At 41.7% G+C, this 26,473-nt stretch overlaps 1 protein-coding gene across 5 annotated transcripts in view; it reads left to right on the top strand.

Moving 5' to 3' along the window:
• Positions 1 to 26,473, top strand: part of LOC122541034 (protein unc-13 homolog C) — a 358,819-nt gene that overhangs the window by 253,598 nt on the left and 78,748 nt on the right. For 3 of the 5 annotated variants that reach the window (XM_043677512.1, XM_043677510.1, XM_043677511.1), the window contains 3 exons: positions 11,832 to 11,909; positions 12,279 to 12,305; positions 23,830 to 23,918. In XM_043677512.1, the coding sequence (XP_043533447.1) occupies positions 11,832 to 11,909; positions 12,279 to 12,305; positions 23,830 to 23,918 (194 nt within the window). The remainder of the gene's footprint in view (positions 1 to 11,831; positions 11,910 to 12,278; positions 12,306 to 23,829; positions 23,919 to 26,473) is intronic. The other 2 variants (XM_043677514.1, XM_043677513.1) reach the window with 1 other exon arrangement.

Below are 26,473 nucleotides of genomic sequence, written 5' to 3'. Positions count from 1 at the left end.
AATTATGTGTTGTTATTAGAAAATGGAAGTGAAGTTACCAGTATCAGGGAGGTCTTCAACTGTGAATTTGTCAAAATTCTCAAACAAATGCTCACATTCTTCTATGTGTTGTTCGTTAAATGTGATCATTTTCTTTTTTTAATTTGATTCAGGCTTAAGGGGCCATTGTTCCACTTCTGCCAATGATGTGATGATTAAACAAACAATGTAATATAAGCCTTGGATGTTTCCCCTCCAGAATGAGAGGGGGCACAGTTTCAAAATCAGAATTCTTTTGTTTAAGATGGAGATGACAAGGAATATCTTCTGGAAGAGGGTTATTCATCTGTAGGAATTCTCTTCCCCCAGAGAGCAATGGAACACTGGGTCATGAAATATATTCAAGACTGAGTTAGAATTTTGATCGACACATCAGTCATGGGTAACGGGGGTGCAGGCAGAAGAGTGGAGTTGAGGCCACAAACAGATCAACCAGTTCTGAAGAAGGGTCACTGTACCCAAAATGTTAACTCTGTTTTCTCTCCACAGATGCTGCCAGACCTGCTGAGTTTCTCCAGCAATTTCTGTTTCTGATTCAGTCATGATCTTATCGACTGACAAAGCAGGCCTGAGGGTTCAAATGGCCTACTCCTACTCCTATTTGAGAGGTTCTTATGTTAGACTTCCTGGTTCCAACTTTTAAAACCTCATCAGGAAAGCACAAAATCAAAGATTTACAAAAGTTGTTTTTTTGTAAAGAGACCACAACTAGGTAATATTAACTGAACAACGATACTCTCTAAAGTAAAAGTCAAGGCCTTAATAAAGTACTCTGTCTTTATATGCTTTCAATGCAGAAGCATATAAAAACTCATCAAAGAGAGCAAAACTGTAAAGCTGTAACTGTTGACCCTTGTGAGGAGTTAAGAGAAATAGAGTGATGATAAAGATTGGAAAAGAAGAAATGGGAGGGTTTAGAAAGCAACCTGTAGAGTTTGGGTCAAAGAGGCTCAAGATTCTGCCAGAATCGTGGGAGGAAGGGAAGGCAGGGATGCACACTAAGCTAGAGTGAGAGATGCAAGGAGGGAGTGAGGAGCTGCTGGAAGCTGTGAAGAAAGGTGACAAGCATTGCAAACTGTACATACCCAAGTAACAGTCGATCTCATTAAGAGTCAACTCCCAACTTTGACCCCAAAATCCTTAGTTTCTCATTTATCACATGTATAAGGCAAGCCACAAAGTTTAATCCCAAAATCCATAATTTTATCATTAATCGGTAGATAGGCCAAGACAGCTATCCTCTATGAATTCAGACCTAGAACAAGCAATCAATCTCCATGTTACTATCAGTCACTTGGCACTTCCAAACACCCGTCATGGATTATAAATCGTTGAAGTATTAAGACGATGAAACAGAGGAGTGGAATAGGCCATTCCGGCCCATTGATCCTCTCTGCCATTCAGTGAACTGATAATTCTCAACTCCACTGTCTTGCCTTTTCCCCATAATCCTTGATTCCCTTACTGATTAAAAATCTGTCTATCTCCACCTTGAGTATGACCCAGCCTCGACAGCCATCTGTGGTAAAGAATTCCGCAGATTCACCACCCTCTAAGAAGAAATTCCACCTCATCTCTATCTTAAATGAGTGACGCCTTATTCTGAGGTAATGTCCTCTGTTCTTCAACTCTGCCACAGGGGGAAACAACCTTCCTACATCTGCCCTGTGCATTCCCAAATTTCTTGTTGTAAAAGTTAACCTCATATGCTTTGCCTAAAATTATGGTCTCAAAAACTTGAATTTACAAAAATCCGCAGGTGCCAGAAGGAAGGCAAATGTCTGATTATTGTATTGATGCAAAAGAAAATGCCCATTGTTGTTTGGTGTCCAAATATTTGAGAGTAAAATAGTAATTTGTTGATGCAACTTGGAATGAGATGTAGTGCATCACAGCTGTTGCTACATGAACATTTATTAATACGCATCAACCATCAAGTATTCTGCGTCAGTGAAAAAAAATCTAACCTCACCACCTTTCAGATGGTCACTGCTTTACTTGCAATTTGGTTCCTTGCTTTAAATCCCAACAAGCACTTTTAATATACGATGAATGGCTGAGGATCCTGGGATTGTAATCGTTAGAGTTTAGAAGGTTGAGGGGAGATCTAATAGAAACTTACAAGATAATGCATGGCTTAGAAAGGGTGGACGCTGGGAAATTGTTTCCGTTAGGCGGGGATACTAGTACTCATGGGCACAGCCTTAGAATTAGAGGGGGTCAATTTAGAATGGAAATGAGGAGACATTTCTTCAGCCAGAGAGTGGTGGGCCTGTGGCCACAGAGCACAGTGGAGGCTGGGACATTAAATGTCTTCAAAGCAGAGATTGATAAATTCTTAATCTCGCACAGAATTAAGGGACATGGGGAGAGTACGGTAAGTGGAGTTGAAATGCCCATCAGCCATGATTGAATGGTGGAGTGGACTCGATGGGCTGAATGGCCTTACTCCCACTCCTGTTTCTTATGCTCTTATAAGCACTTGGATAATATATGCTCCTGAGAAAGTATTGATGTCTTAACCACAGCAGGCGATATCCGATAACAATCAGGTTTGGAGGTGAAACCTTAGAATAATTCTGAAGTTAAAAATCTTTTGTTGTTCCCACTCATGTCTGAAAAATTTTGAATGGCCACAAATTCAATTTGTTTCTAATTAAAGCAGATGTTTTATGGTGATAGGCAGGTCAGAGTAGGTCATTTTTAATGGCACATTCATTACCCTGATATTGACTACAAGAAGATTGGTGACTGAAACAATATTGCAATGACTTTTTACAGCAAAAGAGAGTGAGAAAACGCACCAAAGAGATCATTTGTTCTACTGTCTGAAAAGTTCCAACTAACAATGTAATGGAGCAAATTGTTTGACCATGTTTTATGGTGTCATAAATAGTCAGAAGGGATCAGAAATTGTTGCTCCTCAAAGGATTTTGATTTTCCATGGATTGACCTGTGTTCTCCCTATTACATTCCATCATTTAGCTGAAAAGCTCTTTGTTTCCCTACTTTCTAGTGTTGTTCAGATGATATTTTTCTTTGCTTCTCTCCTCAAGGTGTTGACTCATGCCATGTAATATTTCCAAAGCCAGTGTGCTATTTAAAGTGCAAAAGTACTGTTCTTCACAACGGAGCCTACACATTGTGGGGGAGTTTTTACTTCCAGGACTGAGTGGGTTTGGGAGCAGATGGGAGGGCTAAAAAGTGCTGAAATTGACAACACGTTCTGCATTTAACTGCAGCGCAAAACCCCCTCAGGCAAGAGAGGTTAGCAACTTCAACATATTAATAATTCATTAAGAGCAGTACCAAAAAGAGGTTCAAGACTCAGCTGTGTGTGCACAGATTTCCCAGATTTTCTAGAACTTGCCAGGAAAAGCAAGGTGACATAATATCCAAACACGACATTTAAGAGAGCTGAACAAATGGCAGTCAACAATTGACTAAGTATTGAAATCTCACGGGATGAAAGTGAGGACTGCAGATGCTGGAGATTAGAGAGTCAAGATCAGAGTGGTGCTGGTAAAGCAGAGCAGGTCAGGCAGCATCCGAGGAGCAGGAAAATCGAAGTTTCAGGTAAAAGCCCTTCATCAGGAATATTGAAATCTTTCATCTGCTCTCTTGCATAATTGTGTGAAAGGTATTTGCTCCCCGCAAGTGCACTCTGAGTTTGCTTCCACACCTTCACAGGTTTACTTTCACTGCTTTTGAATTGACTCTCACTACAGTGGTCACTTTCACTACAGAAAACTCCCTTTTTATGTTGCAGATTCTGCAGAATTTACTTGTCTCCTTACTGCCTATAATGGATATGTCTCTCGACGAGAAAGTCTGTCTCCTTGCCCTTGTGTGTGTAAAAACTATGAAATAACTCACAGCAAACGTTTGTGAGTTCAGAAGTCAAGAGCAGTATTTATTCTCACATACTTACCCAAATTAACTGCAGTGTTTCACATGTCCTCTCACATTGGCGAAGTTTATATCCAGGTGAAGATAGGAACCTGTTACGAATTATAGCTAACTCAGTATCAAAAGCAGGAAATGATGGAGAACTCAGCAGCTGTGGGAGAGCAACAGAATTAACATTTGGAACCTGGTGTGACTTGTTCAGAAGAGGCTTCTGTGGGACACACAACGTTAACATCAGATGCTGCCGGATCGCAGGCAGACAGGGTAGTGAAGAAGGCATTTGGTATGCTTGGCTTTACTGGTCAGGTGTTGGGCAGTCATGTTGCAGCTGTACAGGACATTGGTTAGGCCATTTTAGGAATACTGCGTTTAATTCTGGTCTCCCAACTTTAGTATGTGTTAATGATTAAGGTTAGGGTTATCTCACCTTATTTATTTATTAATAAGTGGCATTTATTAATTATTATAAAAACATGGATTACAGTCCATTAAGTATAGGAGTGGGGAGGTCATGTTGCAGCTGGACAGGACATTGGTGAGGCCACTTTTAGAAGTCTACATTTAATTCTCATCTCCCTGCTTTCGGGAGGATGTTATGAAGCTAGTACTTCCAAATAAACCTGTTTGACTTCACCTGGTGTTCTGTGATTTTTAACTTTGTCCACTCCAGTCCAACACTGGCACCTCCACACCATGTTGTGAAACTTGAAAGGGCTCAGAAAAAAATTGCAAGGATGTTACCAGGGTTGGAGAATTTGAGCTATTGAGAGAAGCTGAATAAGCTAGAGTTATTTTCCCTGGAACGTCCGAGACTGAGGGGTGACCTCATAGAGGTTTATAAAATCATGAGGAGCATGATAGTATAAATAGACAAGGTCTTTTCCCCAGGGTCGGGGAGTCCAGAACTAGAGGGCATGAGTTTAGGGTGAGAGGGGAAAGATATAAAAGGGTCCTAAGGGGTAACCTTTTCATGCAGAGGGTGGTACGTGTATGGAATGAGCTGCCAGAGGAAGTGGTGGAGGCTGGTACAATTACAATCTTTAAAAGGCATCTGGATGGGTATATGAAGAGGAAGGTTTAGAGGGATATGGGCCAAATGCTGGCAAATGAGACTAGATTAATTTGGGATATCTGGTCGGCATGGACGAGTTGGACCAAAAGGTCGGTTTCTGTGCCATACAGCTCCATGATTCGATGACCTGCTGGGTGTCTGTGTTTGTTTCAGATTAGGAGAAAGTGAGGACTGCAGATGCTGGAGATCAGAGCTGAAAATGTGTTGCTGGAAAAGCGCAGCAGGTCAGGCAGCATCCAAGGAGCAGGAGAATCGATGTTTCAGGCATTCTCCTGCTCCTTGGATGCTGCCTGACCTGCAACACATTTTCAGCTTTGTTTCAGATTGCCAGCATTGGCAGTATTTTGCCTTTATTCGAATGGTTAACACAGCCTTGATATACACTCTCCCGCATAGCAGGTGTGCTTTCTTGAATGTAGTTGATGCTTTTAAGCTGAAGCTTATAAAGCCATGAGTTCTCAGCATTTTGTGAGGTTTCTTGTACTCGAATTTCTGAGGTGAACTTGAAGCCAGTGCAGGTGTGGGGGGGGGGGGGGGTGGGTGGGGTGGGGTTGGAAGTCATCTCCCCTCTGTTGGGGTCTCCCAGTTTCAGGGTTTCGCTGTGAGCTACCTTGGCTGCTGAATGACCGGCAGCAGGTTTGTACTCCGGTGTTCTGATGACTGAATTGTTGGTGTGATAGATTTCCGATGGAACTGCCTACAAAAACTGCTTTTGCTGATTTGAAAAGTGATGGAAAAGGAGGCTGTTTAATCACATTCACAGTCATTTTCCAAATAAGATGGAGATGTCTGTGATGATTCCAACATTGTGTGTTACAACAGGCCGGTGCCTAGAGGGTTTGAGATACTGTGTCATTGTTTTCGAACGTTCCATTCAATCTGATAACAAGACCCTTTGATTGCTTTCAGAGAATTTCGAATCAATGAAGAATTATTTTTTGTTACCTCCTGAGATACAGGAGTGGTTTCAATCCACAAAAGAAGTCAGGTTCCTCATGCAACCATCTTCTGTCCTATTTTAAAATATTAATGTGTTGACTGGAAATTTAGTACATACTGGGCCATAACAATATCTTCCTGGAAACTGCACATTAAATCACAACTAACCATAAAGAAGCAGGAATCCTCATTTCAATGAAGATGATGCCAGGAGCTGTGTTCTCAATCCCAAGAATTTTGCCCCAGTGTAGAAGATAACCAAGAAATAAACAAAACGCCAAATATTTAAATCTTTCATGTTTTCAGTGATGGTTTGGAGATGTCGGTGTTGGACTGGGGTGGACAAAGTTAAAAATTACACAACGCCAGGTTATAGTCCAACAGGTTTAATTGAAAGCACTAGTTTTCAGGGCACTGCTCCTTCATCAGGATGTTGTCACCAAAAGCTAGTGCTTCCAAATAAACCTGTAGGAATATAACCTGGTGTTGTGATTTTTAACTTTGTTTTCAGTGATGTGACAAAGGACCAACACGAACAGGTATTGTTTTTATTTCCCGATTGAATGAAAGTAAAGCCACAAAATACTCGCTGGTAATACAGTTGTCGGATTTTTGCAGGGTAGATTTCCCCTCTACTCACTAGTGATAATTTGTTCCTTCCACTAACATGCCTCGTTTGTCTGCATTAATGTTCTTCCTGGTCATGAATGCTTGTCCCATTATTGGGCCATTTCTCGGCCTGGGGCCCTTTCTCCTGCAGAAGCAGTGACCATTCCCTGATAATGTGGACCTGTCCCCCTCATCCCGAGGGGAGTGGACAGTGCCCAGCCCTGAACCCCTCATCCCGAGGGGAGTGGACAGTGCTCAGCCCTGACACCCCCCATCCCGAGGGGAGTGGGCAGTGGTCAGCCCTATCTTCCCCATCCCGAGGGGAATGGACATTGCTCAGCTCTGTCCCCCCCCACATCCCGAGGGAAGTAGACATTGCTCAGCCCTGTCCCCCTCATCCCCAGGGGAGTAGACAGTGCTCAGTCCTGTCCCCCTCATTCCGAGGGGAGTGGACAGTGCTCAGTCCTGTCTTCCTCATCCCGAGGAGAATGGACATTGCTCAGCCCTGTCCCCCTCATCCCCAGGGAAGTAGACAGTGCTCAGTCCTGTCCCCCTCATCCCGAGGAGAGTGGACTGTGCTCAGTCCTGTCCCCCTCATCCAGAGGAGAGTGGACAGTGCTCAGTCCTGTTCCCCTCATCCCGAGGAGAGTGGACAGTGCTCAGTCCTGTCCCCTTCATCCCGAGGAGAGTGGACAGTCCTCAGTCCTGTCCCCCTCATCCTGAGGAGAGTGGACAGTGGTCAGCCCTGTCTTCCTCATCCCGAGGAGAGTGGACAGTGCTCAGTCCTGTCTTCCTCATCCTGAGGAGAGTGGACAGTCCTCAGTCCTGTCCCCCTCATCCCAAGGAGAGTGGACAGTGGTCATCCCTGTCTTCCTCATCCCGAGGAGAGTAGACAGTCCTCAATCCTGTCCCCCTCATCCCGAGGAGAATGGACAGTGGTCATACCTGTTTTCCTCATCCCGAGAGGAATGGACAGTGGTCATCTCTATTTTCCTCATCCTGTGGGGAATGGACAGTGATCAGCCCTATCTTCCTCATCCCGAGGGGAGTGGACAGTAGTCATCCCTGTCTTCCTCATCCCGAGGGGAATGGACAGTGGTCATCCCTGTTTTCCTCATCCTGTGGGGAATGGACAGTGGTCAGCCCTATCTTCCTCATCCCGAGGGGAATGGACAGTGGTCAGCCCTGTCTTCCTCATGTCCCTGTGCTTCATTTACATGTTTATTGCTATCGGGTGCTTTATATGAACAAATAGATGTTAATTAAGCTTTAATTCTTTTATAAGGTGTGGATTTTACTGGCAATGCCAGCATTTATTGCCCATTCCGATTTGCCGCAGAATTAAATAGCTCACTGGGCCCCTTCAGAGGGCTGTTAAAGGTCAGTTAGATTGTAGTGAGTCTGAAGTCACACGATGGTAGATTTCCATGTGTCAAGAATGTTAGTGAAGCAGATGACTCTGTTACTAAGACTAACTTTCAGATTTATTAACTGAGTTAAAATTACTCCAGGAGAGGTAACAGCCTAGTGGTATTACTGCTAAACTGTTAATCCAGAGACCCAGATAATGTTTTTGGGGACCAGGGTTCAACTCCCAGTTTGAATTTGAATTCATTATAAGTCTGGAATTAAAAATCTAGTGATGACCATGTAGTCATTGTTGGAAAAACCAGTTTCATTCACTAATGTCCTTTAGGGAAGGAAACTGTCATCCTTACCTGGCCTGGCCTACATGTGACTCTGGACCCAGAGCAATGTGGTTGACTCTTAACTGCCCTCTGGCCTAGCCAGCGACACCCTCATCCCATGAATGAATAACAAAAAAAAATCTGCTGTTGTGGGATTGGAGCTCATCCCTGCACAGCATTAACTGGGCCACGATATTACTAGATCAGTGATATTACCTCCGTCAGCCTGTGATGTTGGATGTTATTGGAGGATAGACAGATGAGGGAGGATGTGAGAATGTGCCTGGGTTAGAGGGATGGATGCAGCCAAGAAAGTAAGCTGCTGTGAAAAGTGAAAAGTTGAAGTAGATTTTTTTGAATGTAGAGTAAGGGATGGGTCTGACACAGATATCAAGTTAAATATGTTAGTGTGTCATGTCAGTAGATCACTGGAACCATGTTTAGCTCTGAATTCAGGACTTTGGCAGCATCACCACCTAAGTAACCTTCAGCCAAGCCTTCTTTCTTTAAGTGGTGGGTTTCTCCCTGTCACTGGGAGAGAAGAGGATCTCCCTGTAGATCCTTTTAGCCTGCAGCATTAAATCCTGTGAGGCATCAATAAAACTGGTGCAGCCACATCTTTTGATCCCCATCTTCAGAATCTATTAATTATCATCTTTGCAGTGCCTGTTTAGCGAACAAAGTTGAAATTAACTCATGAAGGCTCTCATAATACCCGCACACATTTACTGGTCAGTCGGGAAATCAGGAAGTCAGTCGCAAAAGCAGTGGTTGTGTTAAAAAGATCCAGAGAGATTCACTGCACTTGGCATCTGGCTTGACATGTGCTGCTGGGTACCACTTGACAACCCCATTCTCACTCCCAGCATGGTGTCATGTTAAAATTCTGCCTTAATGTCAGGAAGCTGTTCAACAGCAAAGTGTGACACTTCAATCACCAAACGTTGATTTTCTGTGTGAAAGGGCACTTGATAATGATCGCAGTTAGGAACCCTATGGAACATTCAGTCAGGAACATTCTTCCTCTTCCATTCCTTAGGGACATTGCTCCAGTTACAGCATTGATCTTGTTGTCCTGGCTTCAATCAGCTATAATCACAATCCAGCAATTCCGTCCGTATGATTCAATGTCACATGAGCGACAAATTTGTCACTCAAATTTTTTTGTAGAATTTGTTTGCTTTTATTAGTGTATAACAACCTATGTAATTTGGTTTGAAAGTCTTCATTTTGAAATCCAAATGTGGGCAGCAAAGTAAAATTCTTGTTGCCCTGATCATTTTAATCAAGACTTGAGGAATGAGTCATTTCTTCAGCAAATTTATTTAAATGCTTTTGCAATCTTTATAATTATGCATCTCATTCCAACACCTTCTTGGTGTGAATCCTACCAACGGCAGTTAGTATGGTATTCAGAAAGATCAACAGGTTTAAGGAACTGTGTCACGTTATTTTATCACTTCTATTAGTTTCATCACTTTCTATGATTTTATACAGGTGCAAAGTAATTGTAGCTCTGGGAAAACCCAGATATTTTTATTTCTCTTCCACTGACTTTGGCTATAATAATATGATGGGCTTAGTTCACACTGTGGAGTTAATAACGAGACATTGAAGTTACCTTGTACAAATATTGAATCATCAACATTTAGCATAACTTAATGAAATTTCTGTGTCATTTTACCAAAAATATTTTCGAGGGTGGAGTTTGAGTTGGAGGATTCTTTATTTCAACAAGCTTATATTATAGAGAGAATTAGAGAGCGATTCACCATTTGCCCTAGTGATGCTGTGGATAGTAGACCTATGAAATGCTTAATTGGATTTAGATCATCACTTGCAGTTTGGCAATCAACTGGCCAAGTAATGTTTCATGAAGGATCTTTTTCTTTGAGTAGCCGTGCTTCTGAGACAAATTGCTAATAATTTTACAAAGTAGCTTGGATCCTGTTTTTATCTGTTTTATTATAGGATTATGTAATTTATTGAGCAATCATTTAGTAATAAGTATATGTTTGCAATTATGTCTATCCACTAAATTTAATTACTTTTGCCAAAAGCGATGTATTTTATTTCTTCTCTTACTTATAGCCAGTGATTTTTGCAAGTGAAAGAGACTTTGTCCATTGAGTATAAAGTCAAAATTTACACAACACCAGGTTACAGTCCAACAGGTTTCATTGGAAACACTAGCTTTCAGAGCGCTGCTCCTTCATCAGGTGGTTGTGGAGACCACCTGATGAAGGAGCAGTGCTCCGAAAGCTAGTGTTTCCAAATAAATCTGTTTGACTATAACCAGGTGTTGTGTGAATTCTAACTTTGTACAGCCCAGTCCAACACCAGCACCTCCAAATCATGAGTATAAAGTCAGCAGTGAATGAATATGCAGAGAGTGTGATTTAAACTTTGTTTATAAAAGCATCAGCTTGGTACTCTTTTTCACCATGCATTAATTGGCAGATAAACTTTGCGATCTAATCCATCTACCTTCATGTTTTCTCATCGAGTCATAGAGATGTACTGCACAGAAACAGACCCTTCAGTCCCATTCGTCCATGCCGACCAACTATCCTAACCTAATCTAGTCTCACTTGCTGGAATTTAGGCCCTATCCCTCTAAAACCCTCATATTCATGTACCCATCCAGCTGCCTTTTAAATGCTGTAATTGTACCAGCCTCCACCACTTCCTCCAGCAGCTCATTCCATACACACACCACCCTCTGCATGAAAAAGTTGCCCCAGGTCCCTTTTTGTCTTTTCACCTTCAACCTATGCCCTCCAGTTTTGGACTCCCCTACCCTGGGGAAAGTACTCTGACTATTCACCTTATTCATGCCCCTCATGATTTATAAACTTTTATATGGCTACCCCTCAACCTCTGATGCTCCAAGGGAAATAGCCCCAGCCTATTCAGCCTTTTCCCTATAACTCCAACTCTCCAATCCTGGCAACATCCTTGTAGATCTTTCCTGAACCTTTCAAGTTCCACAACATCTTTCCAATAGCAGGGAGACCAGAATTGAATGCAGGATTCCAAAAGTGGCCTAACCAATATCCTGTAGAGCCACAACATGACCTCCCAGCTCCTGTACTCAATGGACTGTAATCCATGTTTCATAGGAATGAATTAGTGTTTCTACAATATGAGATAACCTTAACCCTTATTGTTACTATGTACTAAAGTAACTGAAGGTGATCGTAGAGCTGTTACAGTATTGCATTTTGAACAGATCAAATTAAAATGGTGCAGATTGAGGGAATGAAGGCATTTGAACAAAATACAAGGATTGCAAGATGGAGGAATGATCAAATAAACACCTTATGTGGAGTGCAGGGTGTGTATCATTTGACTGTTATGAGGTTGTCTTTACTCATAGATGAACTGCATTATCTGTCATGGCCTTCATTTTGGCCAAAGTTTGATTCATTTATTGTATTCTTCCGTAGAAACGATAGGCAAGTTGTGAACCATCAACATTCTTGCATATTGCTGTGTGCAATATTGCTGTGTGCAAATCTGATTAACGCTGTCAAGCACTTGTAAATGATTTATTAATTCAACTTTTTTTGCAGCCTTGCATCCTGATGAATAACATCCAACAATTGAGGGTCCAGCTGGAGAAAATGTTTGAGTCAATGGGTGGTAAAGAGGTCAGTGCTTTTTGAAAATCTAGAAGCCAATGCAGTAAAATATATAAACATAACTCAAAGATTTCCAGGATTTAATGCTATAAATTACATCATTTGGTTTTTACAGTCATTAATTTTACCTCTTGCAGTAAAAACATATGCTTCATGATGAGAACTAGGATACATTTTTAATACTAGTACATTGCTTAAGTACTGTTTACATTTGGTAATTTCCTGATGTTCCTATGATTAGCTGTGTTTGCTGTTGTGTGAGGAAACCTTTTGTTAACATATTCTGAATAGCATAGCTTGTTGCATGTTTTGTGCACCATCTGTAATTTGTCTTGTCTTTGTCCAATATTTTTTGTTCTGCATTCAACTATGCTGCAGGAAGAAAGGGAAAATGCCTTCTGTAAGGTCTGTGTGAACAAGGATTGTAAATGGAAAATCAAGACAAATATAAAACTATATTTTTCTTGATCTAATTTAATAAGTCAATGTAAAACTGTTGTAGACAGTTGTGCTTGGCAATGGCATTGACTGGCTGTCAAAGATAAATCATGACTGGAGATAATTTTAGTTTACTAATATATTTACAAGTGTGATTATAACTACCATCTACAATCACTATTTTCAACCACTGCTTAAATTCTAATGCATGACAAGCTAATTGTATTGAAAATAGTGGATTTATTGGTAGAAGGTGCCAAATAAGGAGATCATTTACACAGCATAACTGGATGTGCTATCAATGTTAGGTCTTCTCCAAAGTGGAGCATTTTTATTCTGTATAAATTTATGGAAATATAAGGTCAGAATTTAAATTATAAGGAAGTATGATTTAAGTAAATTTCTCCAAGTTTGAGCTGCTCTAATGTTTGAAACTTTAACAAAACCAAATCTATTGGTATGTTATTTTTAAGGTTGCAATCAAAATTGTGCATTTGCTCAACTTAATGAACTGGTGATTTTAATTAATGGTTTCTGGAAAATAAATTCTATTTCAAAAGAAAAAAGAGAACACTTCATGTTCTTGTTGCTATGATAATCTATAATTTGTATGCAATGTTGTTGATAAAAATCATTTGTTTTTAAAATCTTTGACATGACAGTGTTCAACGAGGGCATTAGTATTTCATATATAACTATTCTTTAATAATACTGTAATAATGTAGTGAGTTCTTCAGTTATTCTTCAATATTGGCATGTTTGAGATGATCCATTAATGCTTTTGCTGTGTAGTCAACTGCTCACACTTTGCATTTAGATTAGTTCAGGGAGTTTGCTTGGTGTCATGTTCTAACCTTCCGAATGTGTTGGAAGAAAAGGGCAGAGTGGGAGTTGTTTTATTAGTATCATTTAAACAAGGGCAGTGATACAATTTCAATCTGATCTGCAGATTACAACACAATGATATGTACATTGGGTAATGTGAAACTGTGTTTACTTTGGAGAATATCTAGGTGCTGGCATTCAGCTTTAAAATCTTTTTCCCCACTTTTAAGAATTGCATACGGAGAAAATGAATAAAATAATCTATTGAGTAATTTTACTTTGTCCAAAATATAAGGTAACTGTATAATGACAAGCTGCGGAGCCATTACCTTCACATTGAGCAATCCTCTGTTTCCTCATGTTTTAAAAACAGAGTTTACTTCAAGAGCTCATCATATCTGAAATTCATTCATGTCATCTGTCTGATAATTCATCCTTTTTAAGTCATTGTGAGGACAAACTCAATTTTGATCAGGTCCTGGTAATTATATGACAAATGTTGAACCAAGTATTCCCTACCCTGCTACTAAAATCCTGCTTTCAGCTATTTGAATGTTATCCCAGATGAAAGCCATTGATTCAGTGTGCTATGCCAGCTGAGACCCACGGGGACACTGTGTAATCTAATGACATTTCCTCACCCATTCTGCATCCTTTTATACTTATTTCAATTATCTTGTTCATACATATCTCTGGAGCACTTGGGACTCAAACCCAGATCTATTGTTGTACCACTTGATGTTCTTTAGTTTCAGGACTTATCCAAGAAAAATGTGCTTTTATATTGTGCTTTTAATGAGGAATATATCCAAGCCTTTATAGAGGGCGAGTAATGTGGAAAGAAAAGCAGAGGAGCCATGGTTAAAGAGTTAGGATGGATGACTAAAACGTTCGGTTGAAAATATGGGTTTTGATAAAAATAAATTCCAAACCTGCATATATCAAGAACTAGAAATGGTCATGGAATGGAGTACCCGGCATCAAGGTGTAATGGCTGAAAATCTGTCACAAGCTGTGAAACAAAGCAAGTGGGACAGATGTAAAAAACATTCAGGAGAGCCAAAGTAGAGCACTTGGAGAACGTTGAAGATGTGGAGGAGGAGGGCAAGATCCTGGGAGTGTTTGACTAGGCCCGGGAAATTCACCTAAGGCAGCAAGGAAACAAAATGTCTTCAAATCATGATATTAATTACAGACAAATTGGGCAAACAAGATTACTGTAGGATAACAGACCAGGGAAAGTTGAGTTTTGAACAGCTTGGAACTCTTCGGTGTCAAAAATGGACAAGATGAGGAGGTGCTGGTGTTAGACTGGGGTGGACAAAGTTAAAAATCACACAACACCAGGTTATATTCCAACAGGTACGGGGCGGCACGGTGGCACAGTGGTTAGCACTGCTGCCTCACAGCGCCAGAGACCTGGGTTCAATTCCTGCCACAGGCGACTGACTGTGTGGAGTTTGCACGTTCTCCCCGTGTCTGCGTGGGTTTCCTCCGGGTGCTCCGGTTTCCTCCCACAGTCCAAAGATGTGCAGGTCAGGTTAATTGGCCATGCTAAATTGCCAGTAGTGCTAGGTAAGGGGTAAATGTAGGGGTATGGGTGGGTTGCGCTTCGGCAGGGCGGTGTGGACTTGTTGGGCCGAAGTGCCTGTTTCCACACTGTAAGTAATCTAATCTAATCTAATCTAATCTAGTAGGTTTATTTAGAAGTAAAGTGGTCCACCTGTATCCACGGGCATACGTTCCAAGACCTACTGTGAATGACAGAAACCACGGATAGTAGCAAACCCATTCATTTCAAGAGGAAATTTACCTCCCTGGCAACCCGTAGTTCCCGGCTCTGGAATGTTCCATATAATATTTTCGGGCCGCAGCAAACCCCAGACAACTGAAACCACAGAAACCAATTCCGTGGATACATCGCTCCCCCTGCATTGGCTTTCAGAACACTGCTCCTTCGTCAGGTAGCTAATGCAGCTGGATCATAAGACACAGAATTTATAGCACAAGATCATAAACTGATATAATATATTGAACAACCGTAGATTGCTGTTATGTCTTTCATCTTTTAGAATGGGTTACAGGTTTCGATTCATTAATATGTAAATCCTCGAACTTCTTTCGAGTCATATTCCTGAGATAATTTAAGGTTTTGTTAAAAGTGACGTGTCAGCTCAGACAATGTATTAAAGATGTGAGATTAGAGTCTGTCTGTATCCCAATCTTGAGTCAGAATGGTTCTATTTCCAAAGGAGGAATTTATAAAATGTCATAAGACACGCAGATGCTCCACCGCCAAACCTCACCCCCGCCCCGTCTGTATTACTCTCTTGGTCTCTCTCTCTGTGTACAGCACAAAAACAGACTCTTTGGTCCAACTCGTCAATGCGGACAAGATATCCCAACCTAATCTAGTCTCATTTGCCAGCATTTGGCCCAAATCCCTCTAAACCCTTCCTATTCATATACCCGTTCAGATGCCTTTTAAACATTGTAATTGTACTAGCCTCCACCATTTCCTCTGGCAGCTTATTCCATACATGTGCCACACACTACATGAAAATGTTGCCCCTTAGGTCTCTCTTATATATTTTTCCTCTCACCTCAAAACTATGCCGTCTAGTTCTGGACCCCCCTCCACCCCACCTCAGGGGGAAGACTTTGTCTATTTACCCTATCCATGCCCCTCATGATTTTATAAACCTCTATGAGGTCACCCCGCAGCCTCCGACGCTCCAGGGAAAACAGCCCCAGTCTATTCAGCCTCTCCCTATAGCTCCCCCACCCTGGCAACATCCTTATACATCTTTTCTGAACCTTTTCAAGTTTCACAACAAACTTCCAATAGGTAGGAGTCCAGAATTGCAAATAATATTCCAAAAGTGGCCTAACCAATGTTCTGTACTGACCTCCCAACTCCTGTACTCAATGCTCTGACCAATAATGAAAGCATACCAAACACCTTCTTTATTATCCTATCTACCTGCGACTCCACTTTCAAGGTGCTATGAACCTGCACTCCAAGGTCTCTTTGTTCAGCAACACTCCCTAGGATCTTACCATTAAGTGTAGAAGTCCTGCTAAGATTTGCTTTCCCAAAATGCAGCACCTCGCATTTATCTAAATTAAACTCCATCTGCCACTCCTCAGCCCATTGGCCCATCTGATCAAGATCCCATTGTAATTTGAGGTAACCTTCTTCGCTGTCCACTCCGCCTCCAATTATGGTGTCATCTGCAAACTTACTAACTATACCTCTTATGCTTGCATCCAAATCATTTATATAAATGATGAAAAGTAGAGGACCCAGCACTGATCCTTGTGGCACTCCACTGGTCACAGGCCTCTAGTCTGAAAAACAACCATCTACCACCACTCTCTGTCTTCTACCTTTGTGCCAGTTCTGTATGCAAAAGGCTAGTTCTCCCTGTATTCCTGCTAGCCAGTCTCCCATGGGCAGCCTTGTTGAATGCCTTACTGAAGACCATGTAGATCACATCTACTGCTCTGCCCTCGTCAATCTTCTTTGTTACTTATAGAGAGATGTACAGCACGAAAACAGACCCTTCGGTCCAACCCGTCCATGCCGACCAGACATCCCAACCCAATCTAGTCCCGCCTGCCAGCACCCGACCCATATCCCTCCAAACCCTTCCTATTCATATACCCATCCAAATACCTCTTAAATGTTGCAATTGTACCAGCCTCCACCACTTCCTCTGGCAGCTCAAAAACTCAATCAAGTTCATGAGACGTGACTTCCCATGCACAAAGCCATGTTGACTATCCCTAATCAGTCCTTGCCTTGCCAAATACGTGTAAATCCTGTCCGTCAGGATTCCCTCCAACAACTTGCCCTCCAGTCTATAGTACCCTGGTTTGTTCTTACCAGCCTTCTTCAATAATAGTACCACGTTTGCCAACCTCCAGTCTTGTGGCATCTCACCTGTGACTATCGATGTAACAAATATCTCAGCAAGGGGCCCTAGCTTCCCACAGAGTTCTAGGGTACACCTGATCAGATCCTGGGGAATTATCCACTTTTACGCATTTCAAGACTTCCAACACTTCCTCCTCTGTAATCTGGACATTTTTCAAGATGTCACCATCTATTTCCCTACATTCTATATCTTCCATGTCCTTCTCCACAGTAAACACTGATGCAAAATACTTGTTTAGTTACTCCCCCGGCTCCTCACAAAGGCTGCCTTTCTGATCTTAAATCCATGTGACATTTTATAAATTCCTATTTTGGAAATGGAACCAGTCTGATACAAGGTTGGGATACAGACAGACTCTAACCTCACACCTTTAGTGCATTATCTGAACTGAGATGTCGTCTTTTTTTATGAAACCTTAAGCTATCTTGGGAATGTGACTTGAAAGAAGTTCTGGGAGTTACATATTAATGAATGGAAACTTGCAACCCATTCTAAACGATGAAAGACATAACAGCAATCTAGGTTCATTCAATATATCACATCAGTTGCATGACACTGTGCTTTAAATTCTGTGTCTTATGATCCCTCCCCATTAACTACCTGATGAAGGAGCAGTGCTCAGAAAGCTAGTGCTTGCAAATAAACCTGTTGGACTATAACCTGGTGTTGTGTGATTTTTAAAAATGGAAAAGGATGTGATCAAGTGTTTTAGCCTCCATGAAGTGAGGTGGAGGTGCAGGGAGGTGTTTTTACTGAGGTGGAAATAGGGATTCTTGGCCATAATCTAGTGTAGGTGAGTTTGAAACCTCACTCCAGCATAAAGAGGAGGCCACACTTCTGCCCGGCATATTTTTGGAAGCTGACCCTTGCTTGCTGTTTTTGCAAGTGATTCTCAATCTAAGTTTTTCTTCAGTTTCTTTGTTTATCTAAGTTGATACCTCACACTTGATGCATTTCTTCTTCGCAAAATGGCGGTGTGTCTAACTTGTACCTTCTCTATTTCATTCATTTGCTTTCCAAGCTCACCAAGCCGTGCTCACCATCTCTTCATTGCCCACTCCCACCAGCCCCTCATTGCCAGGGTAACTCCCGCCCTCGCCACCACCCTCATAGTCTTGCTCACCACTCCCCTCGCTGCTTTGTTTGCTGGCTGCAACTGTCATAATGTATGTCGTTATATCAAGGATCTAAACATTTCATAAACAAAGCTTCTGCCTTAACTGTAGATTTGTGTTAAGCAAGTCACAATTTCTGCATTGCAATTAGTACAATTCCAGTCTTATTTGATGCAGGAATCTAGCTGCTGCATTGCTGCCAGAAACATCATAGACACTGCAACTGCATTTGTGATGAATATGTACCTTGCTATTGCATTACCAACAAACCCATCCATTAAAGAACGGTATGGGGGCAATTGTTCTCTGATGCATTTGCCATGGCAATACCTCAACCGTTCAGCACTCTTTTCTCATGCAGTATAAATTGTTGCTCCCTTTGAAATTTGGCATTCTTATGTGTGCCCTGATGACTGTAAAACAAAAAGCGTCATGTCTCTTAATATAGCAAAAGTCATTCTATATTACCGAACAACTGTTTATATTGCTTTTCCTTCAGAGTTGGTAGGTTAAAAGCCTGGAGCTCTCTGACTAACATCACTTTGGATGTACCTTCACAATTTGGGCTAAATTGATTCAAAATGGCTGCTCACCACCACCTTCTTAACTGAACTGAGAGATGGGCAACAAAAATACAGACCTTGCTTATGGCTTCCACATCTATGGAAGGATAAACAGAGGAGCAACAGGTTCACTGAGACACATACCCTGTTCCTTATGTTCTTGTTTTGTTTTAGCCCTTGGTCTGTACTTGTAATTACATTGTGAATTGTGATGCATTCTAAGCAACTTGAGAATTTAAGATCTTTTACAAGAGATATGCTAAACTGTAGGCGAAATTAGAACACAACACACATCCTCAATATTAACAATATATTGACTGCACCTAATATTGCATAGTATGATGTGAACATGTCTGTAGACACCTCAGACGCAGTGCTGCAATATTTAATAAGACACCTAGTTGAGTAGTTGAACAGTTGACTTTAGCAGGTTAAAGCCCCATTTTGAATGCTGGTCTATGTACTGCCTTATTTAAAATAATTCCAGCTTTTGTTTGTAACTTAATTATGAAAACTTTATTTAATCAGATTTGTTTTGATTGCTGGAAGCCAAAAATATGCCCATCGATTCTTCAAAAATAATATTAATTAAGGAATAGAATATTTGGGACGTCTTTTGAACAAATCAACTCCTCTTGAATAGCTTTTAAGTTTGTTTCAATATGTTAAGCGAAATACACCCAAATAAATCCGTAAGATGGATTGGCCCACATAGCAATGTTCTCTATCAATTACGTTCAGTAAATTAATAGCATTTTTTTCATATGTGCTCAAGGATTAAATTTCCAATATTAAGCCAGCAGTACTTTAGGAATCTTATCAAATCATTTAAAACAATTTAGATGCTGTCATTCCTGGTTTTACAAATTTTAGTAAAACAGATGCAAGTAAGTGGTGGGATGTAGGCAGAGGACATTGAAAGGCTAGTCATCCGCAGCTAATGTTGCTCTCCGAATTCTCATTCTCCAATACCAATTAATGAGCCTTATCAAAAGGGGCAGAAGTCAATTTTTGACAGTTCATGAAGACAAAGAGGATTTGCATTCATATGCCACCTTATCTTGTATGTGGGAAATGTCACAAAGTGGAATGAATTATTCTTTTGAAGTGCAGTCACTGTTATATTGTTATTAAAATTAAGATAATTAATCCACAGGCGCACAGTCAAACTGAAAAGTGAATACTTATACCTGGTCATTATCTGACATTCAAACAATTCAGGTGTAGCCAAATTTCTAAGCAGTAACTACTGTATACCAGTGACAAAAGTGAACAGTGTGGAGGGTTTTTTTTGTCATGGAATGCAGGTGTAATGGTTATTGGTGGAGACTGAGTGACTGGGAATTAAATGCCCCCTAAGTACAACAGAGAATTAGTGCAGTAGAGAGATCTGGCTCACCAGTGAAGCCATAACTGAGGGACATCTTCTGGCCAGCGAAGATCATCAAGGAAAGCTAATCATCTGCAGAGAGGGACAAAGAGTTGTGAATGTCACCACGTTCATCAGTGTGGTTGCTGCAGGCCTGGCTGGAGTTAATGGGTGAGACTTTAATTTACTCAGAACCCAACAACTTATACTGAGTTATAATCTGGCCCAAACAGTTAACATTTCTTTGAGTGTTACTGACATTTTCCTTTCTGTGCAATGAAAAGATATGACCTGCAAATGTCTTTTAACGGACTTAAATTTCTACAATGTCTTTCTCAACTGTTGGATACCCCAAAACCCTTTACTGCCAGTAAAGTACTTTCAAAGCATTGTCACTGTTGCATTGCAAGACCTGCTGCAGCCACTCAGTGCACAGCAAGATCCCACAGGCAGCAATTACCATAGTCTGTCTTTGAGACATTAATTGGAAGATAAATACTGCATGGGACACTGGGCATAGTTACCCTTCTCTATTCCAAAATAGTGCCACGGAATCTTTTACATCTCCCTTAGAGGGCAGACAAGGCCTCAGTTTAACGTTGTGTACAACAGATGCACATCCATTAATGCCGCATACCCTTAGTTCAGCATTAGAATGGATTTTCTTGCCCAGAGTGGAACATGAATCCACAAATCTTTGACTCAGAAGTGAGAATGCTACCAATTTGAATGCTACTTTGGAACTGTATAGCGGTTTCAAATGTAAAGTTGTGTTCTCAAAGTATATGATTCATATATTTTCCTCTTGACTGTTGCAAGCATCCTTTATAATCAGACCAGCCGTGATTTCATAGAGTTCACTATCATTCTTGAGTTGGCATGTTTGACTGGTCAGCACCAAATGTAACCTCTTCTCAATACCTGATGCATGCTGCTGGTTTCATCTGTTCATATTAGAAATGGAATGTAACAATACTTTAGCGAATTAATCAAGAAGTAACCAAATCTAACTTTTCAATAGGTTTATGAAATTTGTGAGATACATGTATCAACAAAAAATGTAAACCAACACCATCACTACTCAAGGAAATGTTGTAATCCCTTTGCTTCATTTTCTTCAAAATCTGTTTAAAGGCCATGAAAATAATCCTTTGCAAAGTAAACCCCTTCCTCACACACATGAGGTTTAGCCATGGTCAATGTGTCAAAATGGCCCAAGAACATTGCAGTTAGATTAAGGTGACTGGTTTAGTAAGTAGGCAAGAAGTTGGCAAATGGGGTATAATGTGGGAAACTGTGAAGTTGTTCTTGAAGGGAGAACAAAAATATATTGTGTAAATAGTGAAAAACTGTGGGAAGTTGAACACAAAGGGACCTGGGGTGACTTGCACATGAACCACAGAAAGTTAGCACATATCTGCAACAGATAATTAAGAAGGCTAATGGAATGTTGGCCCTTATTTCAAGGGAGTTGGAGTATAAGAGGAGGGAAGTCTTCATATAACTACAAATGACTGGTGAGACCACATCTGGAGTACTGTGAGCAATTTTGCTTCCCCTTATTTAAGGAAGGATATTTCATTGGAGCCAGCTCAGTGAAAGTTCACTGGGTTGATCCCTAGTATGGAAGGAGTGTCTTATGAGCAAAGGCTAAACAGGTTGGGACTTTACCTCACTGGAGTTTCGAAGAATGAGAGATGATCTCATTGAATCGTATAGAATTCTTAACGGGCTTGAAAGTGTAAATGCTGAGAGGACGTTTCTCCTCATGGGAGAGGTATGGGACTAGACGGTATGGTCCCGGAATAAATGGGCACCAATTTAAGACTGAGATGAAGAGCAATTTCTTCTGTCAGATGCTTGAAACCTTTGCAACTCCTTTCCACAGAGAGCACTGTGGGGACAGACCCCTTATGTATATTTAAGGCCGAGACAGATAGATTCTTGATGATTTTTGAGAAGATTTGTAGCTCAGGTTGATGTTCAGGTTGTAAGTTTGCTCGCTGAGCTGGAAGGTTTGTTTTCAGATGTATTGTCACCATGCTAGGTAACATCATCAGTGAGCCTCCAGTGAAGCACTGGTGTTACATCACACTTTCTATTTATGTGTCTTGGTCTGTTAGAGTGGGTGATGTCATTTCTGGTTCTTGTACGCAGAGGTTGGTAAATGGGGTCCAAAATGATGTGTTTATTGTCAACCTCTGAGAAAAAGATTCAGAAGTGATATCACTCACCGTAACAGACCAAGACACACAAATAGAAAGCGGGACATAACACCAGCGCTTCACCGGAGGCTCACTGATGATGTTACCTAGCATGGTGACGAAATATCTGAAAAAGAACCTTCTAGCTCAGCGAGCAAACTTACAACCTGATTCTTGATCAATATGGGAATCAAGGGTTATGGGGAAAGAGAAAGAAATTGGGCATAAGGAACATTGGATCAGCCATCATTCTATTGAACAGTGGAGCAGGTTTGTGGAGCCAGATGGCCCCATTTTATATTTTTAACCTACAATTTGTCTTTTGTATTCCTTTCTTAAAATATCTTCCACAAAGCATCTCATGCCAAATGGTGATTGGTTTAACCATTCCAATTAAGAAGGTTAATGGAATGTTGGCCTTTATTTCAAAGGAGTTGGAGTATAAGAGGAGGGAAGGCTTCCTATAACTGTACAAGTTACTGGTGAGACCACATCTGGAGTACTGTGAGCAACTTTGCTTCCCCTTATTTACCATCCAGCCTAGTCCACAGCCAAGCATGGAGCTCAACTAAATGCATTTAATGAGGCATAAAATGTTAAGGTGGAAAAGTTATATGGGCAGATATAGTGCATGCCATGAAAGAGGATTCAATGAAAACCAAAGAACTAAACTCATTAATGTATGAGATTCTTTTGCGAATCCTTGGTGCAGACTTATTGCACATCCACATTGTTGTTTCTTGCTATGTTTTCTTGGCTTATCATTCTCAGTATTATGATGCGGTTGGATAAAGTGATTGTATGAGATTAATTGTGTTGTAATAAAGGGTTTAAGTCTGCTAAGTCTGTTGCACAGCTGACAGCAGTCCTATTTACACTGCACAGAGTAATCAACAGGTCAGTTCTGTAGTAGCAAGCTGCTGCGGTTTTTTTGGGGGTTAAAGGGGTCAGCCGTGCAATAAGAAAATCATGAAGATTTGCCTCATCTGAGAACAAGAGAATTGAATCATTTCACTTATGACTGTGCCCCCCTGTGCACATTTCAACGCTTGTCATAGCATTTCTCAAAATCGAATAAATCCCAATAAAGTAATACTAAGCAGATTGGGCACTTAAGCTTCTGGTGATTAATGCCATCTATGTCTGTTTACTTGCACGTAACAATACAGCATGTAGCCAAAATTAATCAGCTCTGTTCTAAAGCATCTAGTATCTAGTACCAGTTTCCTGGTATTTGATTTGAATCTTTTTCTACCCAACCTACAGACAAATAAAACATTCAGATTCATTTGAATTGATTTGGAAAAGCAATAAAATCTGAGACAGCAAATATGATTGATGCTCTTCTCAAGTATTCATCGCTTTAAAACTTTATCCCACAATTGACATGAAGCTTTTGATCAAACATTATTTGAAATCAGTGTACTACCTGATAGCATGTCTGCCATTTCATGATTGATTGCTTCCTTTTCAGCTTGATGCTGAGGCAAGTGGTATCCTGAAAGAGTTACAAGTCAAGCTTAACGGTGTCTTGGATGAACTGAGTTATACATTTGGCACGAGGTAAAGTATTTATAGTGGAAATAGTTAAGTGGCTAAATGAGGAATGAGTTGCACAAATACTTTACATGTTCTTCTCTGATATTGTGAAAGGGTATGTCATTCCAGTTGCTTTACATCACACAAAGAGTCTTTCAAAGGTGTATTTTGGGGAACTATTAGTCATTTCTTCTTGTTTGTGAGTTCTGTACTTGAGGCTAGATCTGATCTACAGTGTCTTAACCACTATCACAGGCTGGAGGATCCCACATCAACCCATGCGATTGAGGTGCTTGGACCCTGTGGTGTTGACATCGATCTGGTTCACCACATGTCCAGTTAACTGAGCTAACTACTCCCCCCACTCTCTCCGAGGACTCGGAGTTGCTGTGGCAACAAAACAATTTACAGTGCAAGCTTGGTGTGCAACTGTGACTAGTTTAGAAGGAATATCCAATCTCTCTCTCTCTTTGTCACATGGCTGACTAGGAACTCCTCCCATTTTTACTGCCTGCTGTTGGTGTGTGTTGGAAGAATTTGCAAATTGATACTCAACCTGTTTGGCTGCATTATGAACACACCTGCCCTGTCCATTGAGCCCGAGAGTCAGACTTGAACCTGAGGTTTCTGACTCAAGGTCATGGATGCTGTGCCACTGCAACACAAGGCCTCCCGATCAGTAATTTAAGAAACTTAAGTGAATGGCCAGAAAGTTGCATCCGGATATATAATTTTCCATCACTCCTATTTGCCTCCAAAAGTTGTGTCCAGTCAGATGTCAGATTGCCAGTTACATTGCTGTGTAGGTGCAAGAGTAAGTGAAGTAGAGGAATCTGACTTGACCTCTTAGTTGCCCCTGTTAGATTAGAGTAATCTTGTTGCCAACGCAAATGTTAATTGCTGGTACTTCACCCACAACTTCTACCCTGCCCTCAAATTCACTTGGTTCATCTCAGACGCTGCCCTCCCCTTTCTCGACCTCCCCATTTCCATCTCCAGCGTTAGTCTCCACACGGACAATTACTACAAACCCACAAACTCCCATAACTACCTGGAGTACACCTCACCTCTGCAAGAACTCCATCCCATTCTCCCAATTTCTCCATCCCTGTCGCACCTGCTTGGACGAGGAGACATTCCACCCGCGAGCATCCCAGATATCCACCTAATTTGAACAACGTGCTTTCCCTCCCTCTGTCATCCAGACAGCCTTCCGCACCATCTCCATTCCCCATTCCACTGCTCTAAACCCCCCCCCCCCTCGTCAAACGCACTAAAGACTGGGTCGAGCATCTTCCTCTCCCCACCCTTCTCTGCCTCCACAAGGACCATTCCCTTGGTTTGTGCCTCCCTCCCCTCCGACCTCCCCCGAACCCCCAGATACTTTCCCCTGCAATCGGAAAAGATGCAAAACCTGCCAGTTCACCAACCCCCTCATCTCCATTCAGGGGGCCAACAGTTCTTCCAGGTGAGACAGAGGTTCACCTGCCTCTCTTCCAACCTGGTTTATTGCATCAGGTGCTCCCAATGTCACCTTCTCTACATCGGAGAGACCAACGTAAACTTAGGGAACGGCTCACTGAGCATCGCAACTGGGCCCACAGGAGCCAACCTGACCTGCCAGTCACCGCCCTTTCAATTCCCCTATCCACTCCCTTTCCGACATGACCATCCTTGGCCTCCTCCATTGCCACAAAGAACCAAACTGCAAATTGGAGGAACAACACCTCAACTTCCGCCCAGGCAGCCCACAGCCCGGAGGACTCAACATTGAGTTCTCCAATTTCAAGTAACCTCCCTCCCCATCCCCGACTCCCTTTCCATCCACCCCCTGCTACTCCCTGCCACCACCCGGATTCGTTCCTCCCGTGTTGTACCCTCTGCCTGTCTTCACCTATCCCCACTTCACCATCCTCCCCGCACACCTCCCCACATCCAACCCCAGTCTTGAAGAAGGGCTGCACCTGAAACATCAACTTCTCCACCTCATGATGCTGCCGGACAAACCTGAGGCCTGAGGAGACCTTCAGTGGCAGCTCTCAATGCCTATAGCCTTGGACCAGGAGGTCATCAGCTGTCAACACATTTTGGAAACATGAGCTGGCTTGAGAAGCTGGCAAAACTGATGCCAACTGATTGAGATCGACCCCACAATTCCCACTGCCTTTCGCAATACATGTCCTCATTTGTTGAACATCGATACAAAACAGGGACCTGGGTAGTCTCAAATATGTCAGTCTGCAATTCCACCACTTAAACAGTTTGCAACTTGCCACAAATTAGGAGTTTTTCTGTCCTTCTTGATTTGACAAACTGAACGTTGTGGATGAGAGCAGTTCATTCATTTTTCTGCATCTGTTTGTTGCACCCCTCTAACAGTAGCACTGATGCTGTAGGTTGTTCCTGGCTTCAAGCCCATTGCTCAATTTAGGCATCCCCATGAGACCAGCTGTTGCCTGGCTCCTATCTAACAATGTCATGTGAATTGCCTCACCTGCCTTGAACACAGTGAGAGAGAGAAGCTGCCATCACATGATGCCACCAGCTGGAGCTAGACCTTCAGAGTACATCCAGCATAT

The sequence above is a fragment of the Chiloscyllium plagiosum genome, chromosome 36 (assembly GCF_004010195.1).
Source record: "Chiloscyllium plagiosum isolate BGI_BamShark_2017 chromosome 36, ASM401019v2, whole genome shotgun sequence".
Lineage (NCBI taxonomy): Eukaryota > Metazoa > Chordata > Chondrichthyes > Orectolobiformes > Hemiscylliidae > Chiloscyllium > Chiloscyllium plagiosum.
The sequence above is the reverse complement of the archived record's forward strand: the minus strand, read 5'-3'. Positions and strand labels throughout refer to the sequence as shown.